At 38.6% G+C, this 18,241-nt stretch overlaps 1 protein-coding gene across 1 annotated transcript in view; it reads left to right on the forward strand.

The window, feature by feature from the left end:
• The window catches only part of flrt1a (fibronectin leucine rich transmembrane protein 1a), a 35,621-nt gene extending 20,118 nt beyond the window's left edge, over window positions 1–15,503 (forward strand). Inside the window, exons 2-3 of the mRNA XM_037270528.1 lie at window positions 1,278–1,501; window positions 10,504–15,503. Coding sequence (XP_037126423.1) covers window positions 10,592–12,637 — 2,046 coding nt within the window. The 5' untranslated portion in view covers window positions 1,278–1,501; window positions 10,504–10,591 and the 3' untranslated portion in view covers window positions 12,638–15,503. The remainder of the gene's footprint in view (window positions 1–1,277; window positions 1,502–10,503) is intronic.
• The last annotated feature ends 2,738 nt before the right edge of the window (window positions 15,504–18,241 follow it).

Genomic DNA, 18,241 nt, shown 5'->3' on the forward strand with positions numbered 1-18,241 from the left:
TGGATGACAGATTGATGTGCAGATCAAATTATATATTCTCATACTACAAACACGTCTTCATGAGACGCTTGGTTTGGTTTAGTGTGTTGACAGTATTGGACAAAATTCTTTTTTTTTTTAGAACGGCAGCTATCTTGATGTTTCTCAGTCAGCTTGGATCTGCAGCAACCCAGATGGCAGACAAAGAAGAGTTTGCAGTGAGCTGAGTCGGCACATTTTACACACATCTGCAATTTCAGCTATAACGTTGGGGATTGAGCGCGCCAATGCCATGGTGATTGACGGCTCTTGTTAATGGTAGGATTTCTGGGAGGGGAACAGCAGGTTAGTGTCAAGGTCAATCGGGAAGCGTTTGGCAGAAATCCAATGGGAGATTTCAACAAGAAAATTGGAAACACGCAAACCAGCTTGTGAGTCAGGGTGGTGAATCAAAAGGTCAGTTTGTGTGCGTGCGGTTGTGGTGACAGCACCAAGAATAGGGCTTGTGGTGATATCACTTTGGATTTTTTTTTGCTGCAGATGTACAGCTTCACTACCGTATTTTCCGCACTATAAGGCGCACCTAAAAACCTCAAATTTTCTCAAAAGCTGACAGTGCGCCTTATAATCAGGTGTGCCTTATATATGGACCAATATTGAGCCACTACAGCAGGTGTATCCAAAGTCTGGCCCGTGGGCCAAATGTATATATCTTATGTATGGACAAAATTTTAAAATGGGCCATTCATTGATGGTGCGCTTTATAATCTGGTGCGCCTTATATATGGACAAAGTTTTAAAATGGGCCATTCATTGAAGGTGCGCCTTATAATCCGGTGCGCCTTATAGTGCGGAAAATACGGTACTTTTTTTTTTTTTTTAGAAGAAATCTTTGAGGGATGTTAAATATATTGATACTGTGATTTCGTCAGATAGCCGACTCGGAAGTGTTTCTTCAAAAGCATTTTGATAGAACGTTTATGGAGAGACTTTCATCAACTGAGCAGAGATGAGGTCAGTTTTATTTTTTGATGAGAAATCAAATGAATTTCAAAGTGGTTCAACAGTTTATTTTTTATAATTGGTATTAAAAACACAGAGAAAATGAAATAAACATCCCCCGCTAAGCTTTTTGCAAATACACACGTTTATGTATTTTCAAGTAATCAAAAGTTTAAGACTAAATCATGTAATCCTGCCCAAAAAGAAATAAAAACGGTGACATTTCGACACTTGATTTACATTGACGGTCAGCTGTGATCCCCTTGTGATTTTATCTGTCATCACTTTCTTCACAGAGCGTCCATCTGACATCAGCGGCGGCGTCTCATTGACATAAAAACGGAAAATAAAAAGACTCCAGAGAGCTTCTGCGGCTGATAGCAACAACACACTTCCAAATAACACCTCGTGTATCACAGTTTATGGACGACGTGTCGACAGAAGCTGGAGAAGATACAGCTGGCACACGTTGAGGAATTGCTCGTGGGGCCAAATGTAGAGCAAATGGAAGAGAAAAAAGGTATGGTTGGGATTTTTTTCTCTCGCAAAATGATAGCAATTGTCTCAAATGTTGAAAATAGGTTAGATTATTATCTAAAAATGATTTATTAACTCCTGGATACAATATTTAGCTGAGCAGACTTGCACATATCTTAAAATTAGATTTGTTGGACAATTATTAAATATGTATTAATTTAACAGTATTTTTATTATTGCACGTATATATTTTGCAATTATCTTGTATAATGTGTACAAAATACAGTAACTAAAATATTGCCACCATAAACATAGTGGGGTTTTTTTAAACTCTTTTCCAATCCATGGCAATTACTAGTTACAGAATTATCATGAACGTTTAATTTTAAATGAGCTTTTTGACAGGAGAACGGCAAGTGAGTGTCAAGGACAATCAGGAAGCTTTTAGCCAAATCCTAATTAGCGATTTCAATGCTAACTCTAATTTATTATTTGAATGAGAGACACATTTTCAAATTTCCTCTTTATTGTGAGCTAAAATTCCTGAACTATATTGTGTAAAAAAAAAAAAAGTATTTCACATTTTCAATCATGCAGTGTTTTGTTCTAGTTGTACTAAGTTCATTTTGTTTTTACTTGTTAATCACTTCACTGGTTCTTTTATCTCAAACAAAATATTTCAGGTGGCATTACCTGACATGTTTCGGCTTGTACTTCCGCCTTCGAAGTACAAGCACAAGCCGAAACATGTCAGGTAATGCAACCTAAAATATTTTGTTTGACATAAAAGAACCAGTGAAGTGAGTGTTTTGTTCTGTTTTTACAAAAAGAAGAAAAACGGGAAATAAAGTTGTAATGGGGGAAAAGGGGGCTAAATATATAATAAAGATGTACAGAGAATGCTTCCGTTCAAGCAGATGGTGAGAGTAGTAAACGTTGCTCAACAAGCTTTTTGGAGTTCTCCGAGATCATCAAGTATTCATAGTGCTGCTGCATGATTCTTTGTGCTGTGAAGACAAAAAAAAAAAAAAAAAGCAGGCTGTTTTAACGCCAAAGTGAAGACAACAAATGGCAATTTGCAATCTCAGTCGGGATTCTTGCGTTCTTGCTCTGACAAAGAAAAACAATCACGGAGGGTGATTGTTGCAAAATAGCTTCGACCTCATTTTTAAACCCAGTTAAACCAGTTAGCAGTGATCAATAAAGCTTACTTGTGCACTCGGTGAAACGGTTTTGGTTAAAAAAAAAAGGAAATATGATTTGAAATGAGTGAAGCAGATTTGCATCGTACTTCCTTTGAGCGTGGCTGTGTCACATGATGGCTCATTTTCTGAATCAATTTTCATTATAAATATTGATGGATGAAAATTATTTCTTTTCTTTTTTTATTTTTATAAAAATATAAATCATTTTCATCCATCAATTATTTGATCATACAAGCAAGATTTGGAAATTTCTGTAAATTCTGTGTTGATTATTTTTTACTATAATTCATTTTTTGGGGGTGAAAGTGAAGTCATGTGATTTCATGGCTATCAAGGTATTAACAAATATACGTATTTTGAGTGCCTAGAAACTGCGAGGCAGATTTGAGATTAACCGAAATAAAACGATGATCACCATAACAATAAAAGTTGCTCGACCCCATGCTGTGAAGCTCCCGATGATCTTTTCTGAGCCCTCAAGATATCTTGTGTTTATTAATCCACCACACAATCATCTCCAACATTCATTTCACAATGACCATGAACTGCATGCCGCGCTTATCTTGAAACAACAAACGTCAATCTCCCGCAAAAGAAAATGAACTTCCTGTAAATGTACTTCAATTTATTGATTTAATAACCATGTCATTAATTTTCCAAGTCACATTACGGCTGTCGTTTCAATTTGGATGGCGTTTAATTCGACAGAAGATGTTATTTACCAGCATTTATTGTTTCAGCCTCTCAAGAGAGGCCATTTGTTCTCCTTAAGATTTCATTTTGGAAGAGATAAAGACTGTTTAAAATGGAATCAAGCGAATGTTGCAATTACAGAGAGTTGACATGCAGACATTTCTTTGTCCAAACACAATCAGTGAGGAAATTATGCAGGGAAATGAACCAAAAACAATTTTTTGGACTCTTTCAAATGAAATCCAAGTGATAGGCAGATTGGACAAAAACAAAAGACGTTGACATGAGCGCTTTGTACAATTTATTTATGGAGGAGACAAAGAGCGTATTATTGGATGCATCGTCACTCCCATCAGTCAAATATTCCTTCGTCTCAGATTTTGAACAGAATTTGATGATAAAACACAATGAGAAGACTCAAATATATATAAATAAATGAATAAATAAATGAATAAATAAATATATAGGTAAATGAATAAGTAAATGAATAAATAAATGAATAAATAAATATATAAGTAAATGAATAAATACATAAATAAATAATCTTTATGGTTATATACTGTTTTGTGACAACCACAATCTTGTCCTGAAAGATAACTTTACCACAGCATTTTCTCAAAATAGCTTTTTTTTTTCTCCCCCCCCACTCGTCTTGAGAGTAAACAATTTCCTCCAATTTATGTTAGCACAAACAGCAACATTAAAGATGGGCCAAATGTAGACACAGAGGGAGAGTGATCAAAGAGTGAAATATGATTACTGGCAGGAGTGACACATCGCAAGTTTATTTGCAGGTTTGTCTGCCAAACTTGCAGCAAAAAGGGACCCATAGGGAAGCATCGTAGCCTTTTATTTTGGGTTTACTTGTACAGTTTGTATAAAATCCACCTCCCACGCCCAGTCAATGTCAAAATAACTCCACTCTTTGTACGCAACTTTCTACAGAGCAACCTGTCTTTTTCTGAGGGATTTACCTGTAATCTGCAGGGAGCCACAAGAATTTTGGGGTAGGGAGAACATTTACTGACGGCAAAGGTTAAAACATGTCACAGTGCTCTTGAGCTAAATATCAAGTCACTTAAGGGCTCTCGGAGCTGCACGCTCACCGACGAGCAACCCCCCCCCTCCAAAACGCTCATGTGGAGCACTCTATATTTGCTTTTATCCGTTGACCTTTGCCACCAATCTTGAAAGCAATATGTGCGACAGCGAGTTTATGATTATGTAGCTTTTTCAATTTCTTATGAAACCAAATACTATCTTGTACTAACTGCAAGTGGTAAAAGATTTCTTCAGACCAGTCTCCGATACCGATACTAAGTACCAATACCCAAAAAGCGATGACAGATGATTTCGATCAAATTCTTCTTACATTCTTATGAGAGTGAAGAGCTACGGTGGACTCTAAGTATATGCATAAAATATAAAAATAAAATATCTATTTAAATAATACAACCATTAAAAAAAATGTAAGTATATGCATAATATATATATATATATATATATATAGGGGTGTAACGATTCATCGATACACATCGATTAATCGATATAATGCTCTACGATTTGTTGGCATCGATGCTAAACGTAAACATCGATCTATATCGCCCGTTTTTGACCTCGGACATTAGACGCGACTTTATTTTGAAATCCAGTTCATTGTTGCTTGCTTCCTCTTTCCGGGAGCAGTGCGCGGCGTGTTGTGTTGTGAGCAGAGCAGGCACGTGAAAGGGGAGCCGACAACTACGCGGCTCCTGGGCTGGTGCTATGGCTAGTGTCCAAGAAGACGAGGAAATTCGCTCCCCTTTGGGCTTCAAGTCATTCGTTTGGAAGCACTTTGTAATTTCCTAAATAAAGAGTTTGCAGTACCTTGTTGATTTTGCGTATGAATTGTTATAAATCAGGATATTGTTCTATATCGATCGTGATGTATCGTGAATGAATCACAGCAGGCTTTAAGATATCGGCAAATATCGTATCGTGATTCTTTGTATCGATATGATATCGTATCGTTACAAAACGCGCGATTTACACCCCTAGTTTGTAACCCTAACCTTGATTTAAAACCCTAGTCGGAAACCCTAACCCTAGCTTGAAACCCTAATTAGCAATGGCAAAACTCCTTGGAAACCCTGGTCGGAAACCCTAACCCTAGTTTTGAAAGCCTAGTTAGAAAACCTAATCTTAGAAACCCTAAAAGTAGTTTGAAACCCTCGTTGGAAACCCTAACCTTAGCTTTAAAACCTAGTTTGTAACCCTAAGCTTGGTTTAAAACCCTAGTCGGAAACCCTACCCCTTGTTTGAAACTTTAATTAGCGATGGCAAAACTCCATAGAAACCCTGGTCGGAAACCCTAACCCTAGTTTTGAAAGCCTAGTTAGAAACCCTGATCTTAGAAACCATAAAAGTAGTTTGAAACCCTCGTTGGAAACCCTAACCCTAGCATTAAAATCAAGTTTGTAACCCTAACCTTTGTTTAAAACCCTAGTCGGAAACCCTAACCCTAGTTTGAAACCCTAAATAGCAATGGCAAAACTCCTTGGAAACCCTGGTCGGAAACCCGAACCCTCGTTTTGAAAGCCGAGTTAGAAACCCTAATCTTAGAAACTCTAAAAGTAGTTTGAAACCCTCGTTGGAAACCCTAACCCTAGCTTTAAAACCTAGTTTGAAACCCTAACCTTGGTTTAAAACCCTAGTCGGAAACCCTGAGCCTAGTTTGAAACCCTAATTAGCGGTGGCAAAACTCCTTGGAAACCCTAGTTGGAAACCCTAACCCTAGTTTTGAAAGCCTAGTTAGAAACCCTAACCCTAACCCTAACTCTAGTTTTGAAAGCCTAGTTAGTAACCCTAACTCTAACCCTAACCCTAACCCTAACCCTAACCCTAACCCTAGTTTTGAAAGCCTAGTTAGAAACCCTAACCCCAACCCTAATCCTAACCCTAACCCTAATTTTGGAAACCCTAGTCGAAAACCCTAACCCTCGTTTTGAAAGCCTAGTTAGAAACCCTAATCTTAGAAACCCTAAAAGTAGTTTGAAACCCTCGTTGGAAACCCTAACCCTAGCTTTAAAACCTAGTTTGAAACCCTAACCTTGGTTTAAAACCCTAGTCGGAAACCCTGAGCCTAGTTTGAAACCCTAATTAGCGATGGCAAAACTCCTTGGAAACCCTCGTCGGAAACCCTAACCCTAGTTTTGAAAGCCTAGTTAGAAACCCTAACCCTAACTCTAGTTTTGAAAGCCTAGTTAGTAACCCTAACCCTAACCCTAACCCTAACTCTAACTCTAACTCTAACTCTAACCCTAACCCTAACCCTAACCCTAACCCTAACCCTAACTCTAACTCTAACTCTAACCCTAACCCTAGTTTTGAAAGCCTAGTTAGAAACCCTAACCCCAACCCTAATCCTAACCCTAATTTTGGAAACCCTAGTCGAAAACGCTAACCCTAGTTAACCCTAGTCGGAAACCCTACCCCTTGTTTGAAACTTTAATTAGCGATGGCAAAACTCCATAGAAACCCTGGTCGGAAACCCTAACCCTAGTTTTGAAAGCCTAGTTAGAAACCCTGATCTTAGAAACCATAAAAGTAGTTTGAAACCCTCGTTGGAAACCCTAACCCTAGCATTAAAATCAAGTTTGTAACCCTAACCTTTGTTTAAAACCCTAGTCGGAAACCCTAACCCTAGTTTGAAACCCTAAATAGCAATGGCAAAACTCCTTGGAAACCCTGGTCGGAAACCCGAACCCTCGTTTTGAAAGCAGAGTTAGAAACCCTAATCTTAGAAACTCTAAAAGTAGTTTGAAACCCTCGTTGGAAACCCTAACCCTAGCTTTAAAACCTAGTTTGAAACCCTAACCTTGGTTTAAAACCCTAGTCGGAAACCCTGAGCCTAGTTTGAAACCCTAATTAGCGATGGCAAAACTCCTTGGAAACCCTAGTTGGAAACCCTAACCCTAGTTTTGAAAGCCTAGTTAGAAACCCTACCCCTAACCCTAACTCTAGTTTTGAAAGCCTAGTTAGTAACCCTAACCCTAACCCTAACTCTAACCCTAACCCTAACCCTAACCCTAGTTTTGAAAGCCTAGTTAGAAACCCTAACCCCAACCCTAATCCTAACCCTAACCCTAATTTTGGAAACCCTAGTCGAAAACCCTAACCCTCGTTTTGAAAGCCTAGTTAGAAACCCTAATCTTAGAAACCCTAAAAGTAGTTTGAAACCCTCGTTGGAAACCCTAACCCTAGCTTTAAAACCTAGTTTGAAACCCTAACCTTGGTTTAAAACCCTAGTCGGAAACCCTGAGCCTAGTTTGAAACCCTAATTAGCGATGGCAAAACTCCTTGGAAACCCTAGTCGGAAACCCTAACCCTAGTTTTGAAAGCCTAGTTAGAAACCCTAACCCTAACTCTAGTTTTGAAAGCCTAGTTAGTAACCCTAACTCTAACCCTAACCCTAACCCTAACCCTAACCCTAACCCTAACCCTAACCCTAACCCTAACCCTAACCCTAACTCTAACTCTAACCCTAACTCTAACTCTAACCCTAATCCTAGTTTTGAAAGCCTAGTTAGAAACCCTAACCCCAACCCTAATCCTAACCCTAATTTTGGAAACCCTAGTCGAAAACCCTAACCCTAGTTTTGAAAGCCTAGTTAGAAACCTCAATCTTAGAAACCCTAAAAGTAGTTTGAAACCCTCATTGGAAACCCTAACCCTAGCTTTAAAACCTAGTTTGAAACCCTAACCTTGGTTTAAAACCCTAGTCGGAAACCCTGAGCCTAGTTTGAAACCCTAATTGCGTTACAAAACCCGCGATTTACACCCCTAATATATACGTATATAAATAAAATAATATCTATTTAAATAAGACAAATTAAAAATAATTATGATTACAAAAAAAACCTTTTGACATTGTGGGGTTCACAAACGGGGACTGTCAGACAGAATTAATGCACAACTCCTAATAATTGAACGTAATGAAAGGAAATGACGACTTTCATCATCCTCATGGGAAGGAAAATTGCAGTTCTCATTTATGTATTGTTTTCCTAGCGATTTAAAACCATTTTCTACCTTACAAGTATAGTACATGATTGCAAAACAGCTTCAAATAAATAACACACCCACATGCACACAAACCAAATGAACAAGCCGCACTCGCTCCCCAGGCTTTTTAATGTTTCCCATCTCGGATCTCTTGATTTATTCCCTTCATCACCTTCGCTGTCATGTTTTCTGTCCTCCTTTCCACATGTCCAATCCGTCCATCAACAACAAGATACATAAACATCGCATGTAAGATAAGCTGCGGGCTTGCTCTCATCTTTTCCCTGCCGTCACTTAAGTGGATCTCCCGACCCCTCTGGTCATCTAAAATCTTGTTTGGTCTCTCTGTGGGGGGGTCTTATGGGGAATGGGATTCAAAGGTCCTCACTTTCTGTCACTCTCTCCATCTTGGCCTTTTTACTAATTTGTAAATTGATCCAGTCTTGGGTCTGTGTATCGGGTCGGGGGGGGTTGTCCTGCGTCCTGTATTCTCCCTGAGGCGACTGTCTGTCTGCTAAGCACATTACCCCACATCTCTGGCTGCTTTGCTCCCCCATGTGCATGGAGCTGAAATGTAGACAGGATCTGCTCATTGTCCACATATGGGTCATTGTCCACAAATTCATCATGCATGGCCAAGCTATCATTCAAATGCATTTGAACCACAAACATCCATAGCTTGCAATCACAAAGAACTGCCAAGTGCATTCTCAGCAAAAAATATATATAAGCGGTAAAATAAAAATATATTTTTTTTGGTAACGTATAATCCGAGAATTACTGTTCAATCCTTACAGCACTCTTACTCATCTTTTTACTTTGTTATATCTCACAACAACAGCACTGCTCCTCACAAAAAGAGGAGTGTGCTTTTATAGTCTGGGTGAAGTGGTTGAAGGGGGAAAAAAAAAGATGATTTCCTTGGAGACCCCATCTCATCTTCTCAAATAAGATATGAATTGGCAAAGAGGTTTTGTCTGTAACCATCTCATCATGGAACTTTAAAAATAGCAATTGCCGACTCAGCATGGCATATATTTGCATCTTTCAGAAAGGAATCGCAGTATGTCAACATTGTCAATTTTTATATTTTGATTGAGCAATATATTAGAAATGCCTCTAAAATCTTCAATGATCTAATGAAGTGTCTATATTGATTTTTTTATTTTTTTATTTTTTACTTTCAACTGTCATGAAAATGTAATTTATTTTGCGTTCCGCCCACACAGAATATCCGCATTCACTTCACACAGCTAAAATATTTAATTATACATACTTTTTAAATGTGACACTTCATTATATAGACTTTTTTTTTTCAATCAGAAATAGCCCACGGCTCACCTAAATGATGAAATTAAACTGCTGTGCATTGTCTTGCTTCTTGATAATGAAAAATGCCTTGAGCTCTGTCTGGCTAATGGAACCATCTGCTACCAACTCCTGGAGACTCTCAAGATCTCTTAAATAATTTAGAGTATTCTTAAGTCTTCATATCTATCAACATAGGGAACGGAATTCTAAATGTAGAACTGAATTTGTCAATTTGAGTTTTAAGACTTTGCTACTCACTATGCTTTGCACATTCAGTGGAATATAAAAAACAAGAGGAAGTCCAATTCTGTCAAGATCACTTAAATCAAAAAAAGGACCCTTTGCAGTAAATTTAAATTTGATGGTTTGGCTTTGTTCCGGGACCGGTTTTCCCTTGCGTGTACTCAAGAGAACCTTCATCAGGGAAAGTTACATGAACAAAAAAAAACACTGACATGACAATGATTTGGTCTGATACAACATGGAAGAGAAGAAGTGGGAATGGAATCATGAAAAAGATAAAAATGATGAAAAGTAATCAGATTAATCAATATAGGTGGAAGGTAATCCGATGTTTTAGTGTAGCAAGACTAACAGCTAATCTCCATTTTTATGGAAAATGATCCTCAACTGTGCTGTTATCTTCATTTACTTTAATTTAATCATTGGCCAGATGTTTGATCAAATGAACAATGGTGTTATAATATTAGAAATTATTTCTCACTATTTTAGATCTTCTAGATATTGTTTGGTTTATTCCATCATGGCTAAATGTAATTTCTTTGTCTTTCAGGGTGGAGGTAACTGGATTCCAGCTCACCGCAGCAATTTGAAGCTTAAAAAAAAGACCAGAACTAAACCAAATCCCATTATTCACCATAATGGCGATTTTAGGTATTGCGAAATTGAAGGCTCCACTGCCATCACTTTTATTTCGTTTGACAATGTGCGTGTGTGTTCTTGAGTTGACCACGGCCACAATCCAAGGGTACATTGGAGAAAAAGACCCGATATGCCCAAATGTGTGTCGATGTGATGAAGACTTTATCTACTGTAACGATCGTGGCCTGAGCTCCATCCCCTCACTGCCTGCTTCTGCATCTGTCCTTTACCTTCAAAACAACCAGATCAATAACCCAGGCCTTCCCACTTCCTTGGAACGCCAGCTCACCGTACGTGTCGTCTACCTCTATGATAACGAACTGGATGAATTCCCCGTGCACTTGCCACCATCGGTCCGTGAGCTTCATTTGCAAGACAATAACATCCGCACCATTCCTCGTAGTGCTCTGGCTCGGATGCCCCTTCTGGAGAAGCTCCATTTGGACGACAACTCTATTTCCACAGTCAGCATTGAGGACCAGGCCTTTGCGGACAACCCACGATTGCGCCTTCTTTTCCTTTCTCGGAATCATCTGTCTAGCATCCCCTCAGGTTTGCCCGCATCTCTTGAAGAACTGCGTCTGGATGACAACCGGATCTCCACTATCCCCACACATGCCTTCCGTGGTCTCGGCTCACTTCGATGTCTTGTTTTGGATGGGAATCTTTTGGCCAATCAGCGCATCGCTGATGACACATTCTCACGTCTCTCTAACTTGACAGAGTTGTCGTTAGTACGTAACTCCCTCCAGACCCCGCCTGTCAACCTTCCTAGTGCCCATCTCCAACGCTTGTCCCTGCAAGAGAATGCCCTGATTCACATGCCTCGCGGTTCTTTGGATGGCATGCACAGGCTGCAAAGATTGGACCTCTCTGGAAATAACCTCACGACCCTACCGCGTGGACTCTTCAAGGACCTGGACAATTTAGGTCAGCTTCTGGTACGAGGTAATCCTTGGCACTGTGGCTGTAACCTGCGTTGGCTTTATGATTGGTTACATGCCCGTGGTAACGCAATCACAGTGAGAGGTCTCACCTGTCATGGGCCTGAAAGGGTACGAGACATGGCCTTGAAAGACCTAACTTCTGAGATGGAGGAATGTGAAGTGGTGAGGACAGCTGGGACTAAAGACAGAGCAGGTCTTGGTGGAGGAGACACTTCTACCACTAATACACCCCCTCAAGGGTCTCTCTTTACCCTGCGGTCAAAGAGACCTGGTCTGGGACTTCCTGACTCCGGCTTGGACTACACGCTCAGTAGCAGTGGTGTCGGAAAGAGTCTGGCTCTCAATGTTAAGCCTCTCTCTCATAATAGCGTCCGTGTTACCTGGAGCGTAGCACAGCCGAGTTCGTCCTTCCGACTCAGTTGGCTCCGACTAGGTATCGGTAATGCCATGGGGTCGATCACTGAGACGTTGGTCCGAGGCGATCGTCGGGAATATCTGCTTACCTCCTTGCAACCGCGCTCCAGCTACATCATCTGCATGGTGCCCATGCCTGCCAGCTCAGAGAATAAAGTTGGGGTTTCAGGAGACGCTGAGGCTGATGAAGCTCAAGTGTGCGCAAAAGCTGAAACATCTGATCCTAGTCCTTTAGAGGAAGACAAAGATAATAACTCACAACCTATGACAGTCCTGCCGTTGACTGGAATTATTGGTGGAGCTACTGCCATTGTATCTTTGGCTCTTATTTTTGCCATCTTTTGCTGGTATGGTCACAGGAGTGGTCACTTATGTTCCCGAGATCATTACACACGTAACAGCTCCCGCAAAAGCAAGAATTACGACGACTACATCGAGTCAGGCACCAAGAAAGACAATACCATACTAGAGATCCGTGGTCCGGGATTACAGATGACACCGATGGCAGCTTGCCAGCCCATCCAACCTAAACCCCTACAAGAGGATTACATCATTCATACCATATTCCCATCGAATGGCACCGGCCTGTACAAAGGTTCCAATCATATGTCGAATGCAAGGCAAAGCATCAACAGAGGCTATAGAGAAGGAGGAATTCCAGATATAGACTACTGTTACACATGATGTACTGTACTGTACCAGATCCTGACCACGGAATGGTTGGTAAACTGTATCAGATGCACAATATTCCTTCACATGGACACTTCAGAAGCACCCTTCTGTGCCTTTGACTTCTGGTCTCCCATTCCATATTACTTGTGGTTTTCGGCACTAAGAGTACAGTGTATGATTATCTGGACCTGAAACTGTGTGGGAACAATTCACCGCAGGGAGCAGACTAAATAACCAGTGGACCATTTCTTTACATCTTAAGAATGGCTCGTGTTACTGTGGATGGTCCCTCTCTGTGATTATGTAAGCTAAGAATGTATACACTGTGGAAAGATTGGACGAACTTTTTGGTTCTCAATCAGGAGCCGCTAAATGGAAGTTGTGATGAACAGACATTTCCGATTCTCATCCCCATCTGTTACAGTTATGAAATTTGATCAAATCATTATTCCAAACGCCTCAATTCTATCATTGTGCCCTACAAGCTATTCTAGGAAAAGGGCTTTGTAAAGCTGTGAATTGTTCAAATTCAAAAATGAAATAACCACTTGTCTTAAAGTAAAGCTTTTTCAGTTTGGGGCTGGTTGGAGATCTTTACTGGATATCAACCTTGGTTAAAACTCGGATCATTCATACTCAAGCGTGTTGCGCTAAGATGCAACATTAATGTGTAGATAATTAAATTTGGTATTGATTGAATTATGTGTTTCTTTGCTTTTAAACTATTGGCTTTTGGCTATCATGTCATGCAGCACTGTTTTTAATTTATTTTTGTTGCGTATGTTTTGTGTTTTTATGTGTACACTGAAATGTTTTTTAACTCTTCACCCTCATATTTGTCTCTATTTATGAAAAACACTTTTGAAAAATTGTTTTATCTAAATAGAAAAACCCCAGCCGCCGGGTTTCTACAATATATGTATTTTTCAATAAGACCACATGCAAATTACACCTCAAGGCAGCAAACCCCAATTTGGCATTTGTGGAATTCTGATGATTAGGTTCGCTTGTTGACAAATATATTCTGGAAGTAAAGTAAAAAAAATATATATTGGGAACTTCCTTTGTGAAACAAATCCTTGGGGAAATGGGATAAAAAATAAAAAGTGGCATCTCACTCTCCAAGCTACGAGCGAGCGACTTGTGGAGTCGTTCAAAGACGGGGTGATGAAAAAGGTTTATCGCTGTTTGTTTTTTGGATGGTAAAAGACTCATTCTGACATTTTTATTACCTAGTGGCACTGAAAATGTATTAGCACTTAGGAATGAAGAGGAATAAATGTAATGAGAGACACACTAGCGGGTAAAGTTACTTCTCAAGGCACTGACAAACGACAGAATTGATAGCTTTGTCATGATCAAATTCACACATGCATCAATATTTTTGTCATTCACAAATAGCTGCGAATTGAGCCTTGGGCTTCATGTTGTTTACTTCCAAAGGGGAAACCAATTGTGCTTCCTTGATTGTTTGCTCTGCCGCAGTTGTCATGTCGGAGTCATTTTCTTGTTGTACTTGCACCCAAAAACTAGAAATAGCAGCAGCTCATGATTCTATTTAAAAGATTGTTGATCAATATTCTGTCATTGCTATTTTGCAGTCATAATGAACTAGAGATGTGCATACTAATCAATTTATTGTTTAGCAGAGCTGCCGTTGATTCAGTCAAAAAAATGTTATGGTGTAAAGTTTACACTGTAAACAAGAAAAATGTGGGAATGGGAGTTGCAGCATTCTCACGTCCTCCGGGTAGCATTTGTCAATACGAGACTGGAAAAAACATTCTATTATATAGTCGAATTAATTAAGAATTGATTACCCCAAATAGTCAATAAAAAAATGCCATTCCCTCATACATTCCTTCTCAGCATTTGTATAAATATGGCCACAACCACACAATATTTTTCACTGAAATTATCGAAAGGTAAAGGGTGCCATAAATTTGTGTCAAATGGATTTGTGTGAAATCAGATGGAATGAATAAAGGGTTTATAAATCTTGTTATTATTGAAAGCTGGCATTTTACTTCATGACAAAGGAATTTTGGAAAATGAAAACAACATATTGGAATGAACAGGCGGCAACACGAGTCGTGCTCATTTTGCACAAGCAGTGTGAGACTCCTAAATTCAAATGAAGAATTTAAATTAAGACATTTCTGTGGTTGTGGGGGGATAGTTTCAACTATTTTTTGGTAATTTGAAGTTGGTTGGAAAATAATTGTGCTTAGTCAGCAAATCAAAGCAAAGTCATTAGTTCAGAAAACAATTGTATTATGCGGAGCAAAATCCAATGCAAATCCAAATTTCAATTACGTATGGATGTTGTGTAAAACGTAAATAAAAACAGAACGCAATGTTTAGCAAATCCTTTTCAATTGATATTTAATTGAATTAAAAAAATTTACATTAGGTATTTATATTATAGTGAAGAACTGTGTTAACTGACATTTGTTTTCATTCAAAATTAGAAATTGTTTTGCAAATAAACAAACAGTTTGAAGATTAAATATCTTGTCTTTTGACCATATTCAGTTGAATACAAGTTAAAAAGGAGTTGCAAGTAATTTGATTCTGTTTTTATTACTGATACATAGAGTTATGCTCAAACATTTTCTTTCTCTTTGTGGATTGAATGCAAACTATTTGTCATTTCCTGAACGAGCATATAATCGACAGCGGATATATTTTCTTCTCTGTACACTCAATTATTGTACTGTAATGAGAAATTGGTGTCATCTCTACCTGTGTCACATGACTTTTATTCAGATATATTTGGCTTGGATGAACGACTCTCCGGTTATTACTCTTAAAAGCATCCAAGAAAGCCACAAATTGAGATCTTAAGACCAATAAAATGTCCCCAAAGTGCTTCTGACATTTCTTGTCTACCCGAAAGTCTCACTGTAGGTGTAAGAGAAGTGCGAGCATCAACCGCCGCCGAACATTCTGAACACTTTGGAATGGCAACATCATTCCCCAGGCGCCACAAATTAATTGGATTGCTGCTATGCGTCCCAACCAAATACAAATTCATTACAGGGTATTGAAAAATAATTGCTTATCAATAATCTTTGAATGTTTCCCCTCAATAAAGCAGATGGATACACTACATGGGGGAAAAAATCTTTGGATATACCGGACTCAATCAATTATCAATTAGGGGTGAGACTATTATTTTTGTTCCTCTGACATTTTGGACAACTTTAAAAAATAAAAAAAATGGTGGAAAGGGGTCTCTTCTTGTATGATGGTACCCGAGTGTATGACATGATCGATGAGTTTGTCAGCGGTCATCAAACATCTTTGGATGAGCAATTACTGTACAGAGATCGACCCGACACACACACACACACACACACACACACACACACACACACACACACACACACACACACACACACACACACACACACACACACACACACTCCGGCATACTTCATACCTGCAAAGCTGGAAGCAATCTTTTTAGCTACGAAAAAAATTATGGATTAAAATAGTTTTTAGCAAAGCGTGTTAATCCTTTGCCTCTTTCTAGTGTTATTGCGTAATACAGAAAAATTACTAAAATGTTGGTATAAGATGGAGGTTTAAGGGCAAAAAAAAACGTTTGTCCTTATAGTGTGCCGTTTGTTCGACAACGACATTATCGTTGAACACCTTTTATACTCTCAGACAGAGATGGAAGAACATCCTTGCCAAAGTCAATCACAGGACATCTTAAGTGACTGTGACCTGAAGGTTGGGTAGTAACCTAATTCTGGCCACACTACCGGACGATTTAAGACTGTCCCTTATAAATCTTATTTTACTGTGAGGCGGGGGAAGAAAAAAAAAAAAAAAAGTATAGGGGATATTAAAAATGATGTCAGTTGAAATCAAGCCAAAAGAGGATATTGCAAAGAAAAGGATCATGGAGATCCGATTGGCCTGCTATATCCACAAAGTACAATTGATTTTTTTTTCCAAATCTACACATAATCTACTGCAGCTCAAATCACTTGTCATATAATAAGTTAAATTCTGATTCTTAAGTTGCAAAGACTGAAACTCTACAAGGTTGTGTGGAGCAAATAGTTATTTTACAATTGGATCAAGGGAAAAGAAATGTTTTAAGGGGTCTTGGATCGTAAAAGCATTGCACAACACTCATTTGATAATACTGCAGTAATTCAGTTACTGGGAAATTGGAACGTGGCCTGTAAAGGATGGAGGCAAGTGATTACACAGCATGTTTTGTATGGTGTGTAATTTTGAGTTCCGTCTATGAAAGCAAAAAGTCTACTTAAATGTTTAATAGTGAATCATTACGCAATAATTTTATTCTACTATTTGCCAGGCATAGGAAGTGGGTCATCTCATGAATAACAAAAATTGGCGTATAATTGTATTCCCATTACAATGCATTGATTTTTTTTTTTTTTTAAGAAAGTTTCATAGGATGTGTCACTTCTGTGTAAATTAATACAAGCTGAGGGATGGAAAAAAAAAAGAACATGCTCATTTTAGGCCAAATCATTAAAAGGATTTAACATTTTTGTAATACTGTATGTCTTCCTTGTTATTTATTTTTTGTTCTGTCCTTTAGCTGTACATCAGATTGTCATATTTTTCAATCCATTTGTTCTCTGCACAATCATAATTGCCACTTTTTAATAGTAAAAAACTCCAGCATTAATTTCATTTGCCAGCATGTGATCATTTCTTTTCAGAGACTATTTTAGTTTGCCAATACAATATTATTTTATGGCAAACATTTTGTCATTTTATAGCAATGTAGTATTGCATCTTTTATGTTGTTTGCAGGTTGAAATGTCCTTGCAGGCATCAGCCCAGCTGTTACCGTAATTGTGCCTCCCATAATCTCGCCATTCCCTGCACAGGTATAAATATTTTCTCCATCTGCCTCATTATATACATTATATGCTGTGCATTTGCTTTACATAAATGGCTCTGTAGTGGCTGACAAATTGTGTGTGCGCTTTAGTGGGGAAAATGAATGATAGTCTCATTAGCAATGTGCTGAACTGGTTTTTTTTTTTAATGTTAAAAAATGGACACTTATTTTATTGGATATATTGAAGAGTTTGTTCCTGTAATTCATCAAGTGTAGAAAGGGGGTGACAAGAATCAGGAGGAATTTATAAAAGATTTGTGATCTTGGAACCTTTTGACAAGATTAAAAATATCCCCTTTATCATCATGAAAATGTATTTGTGGCTTTTTCTCCCCACAGTCTTTCTTCTCACCTTCTCTTTCTATTCACTACGGAAGGAGAAATATTCCTACAGCGACCAGGCTAATCCGCTTTTGCCTCGCTATGTTGTTTGTTGTTCAGTAAAATGAAGGTGACACTTCAAAATGTTGTTTACTGATTTAAAAACGACGCCTGGAGTCACATGTTTTTTGTTGCAGCGAGTTGGTAGGTGTGCAATAGTCCAGTCCGATCTTGTTAAGCCGCTTCGCTCACTATGTGGCTCACTGGACTATTCTGCTTTCTTCTTTATTTTAAAAATGGTCTACTAGTTTCCAAACAAGTTTCTATCAGTTATTTCCCTGAACTATTCCTTTCAATTTGCATTTTATTTGACTTCAGTCAACTGTTCAACTGTTTTG

The sequence above is a fragment of the Syngnathus acus genome, chromosome 14, assembly GCF_901709675.1.
Source record: "Syngnathus acus chromosome 14, fSynAcu1.2, whole genome shotgun sequence".
Lineage (NCBI taxonomy): Eukaryota > Metazoa > Chordata > Actinopteri > Syngnathiformes > Syngnathidae > Syngnathus > Syngnathus acus.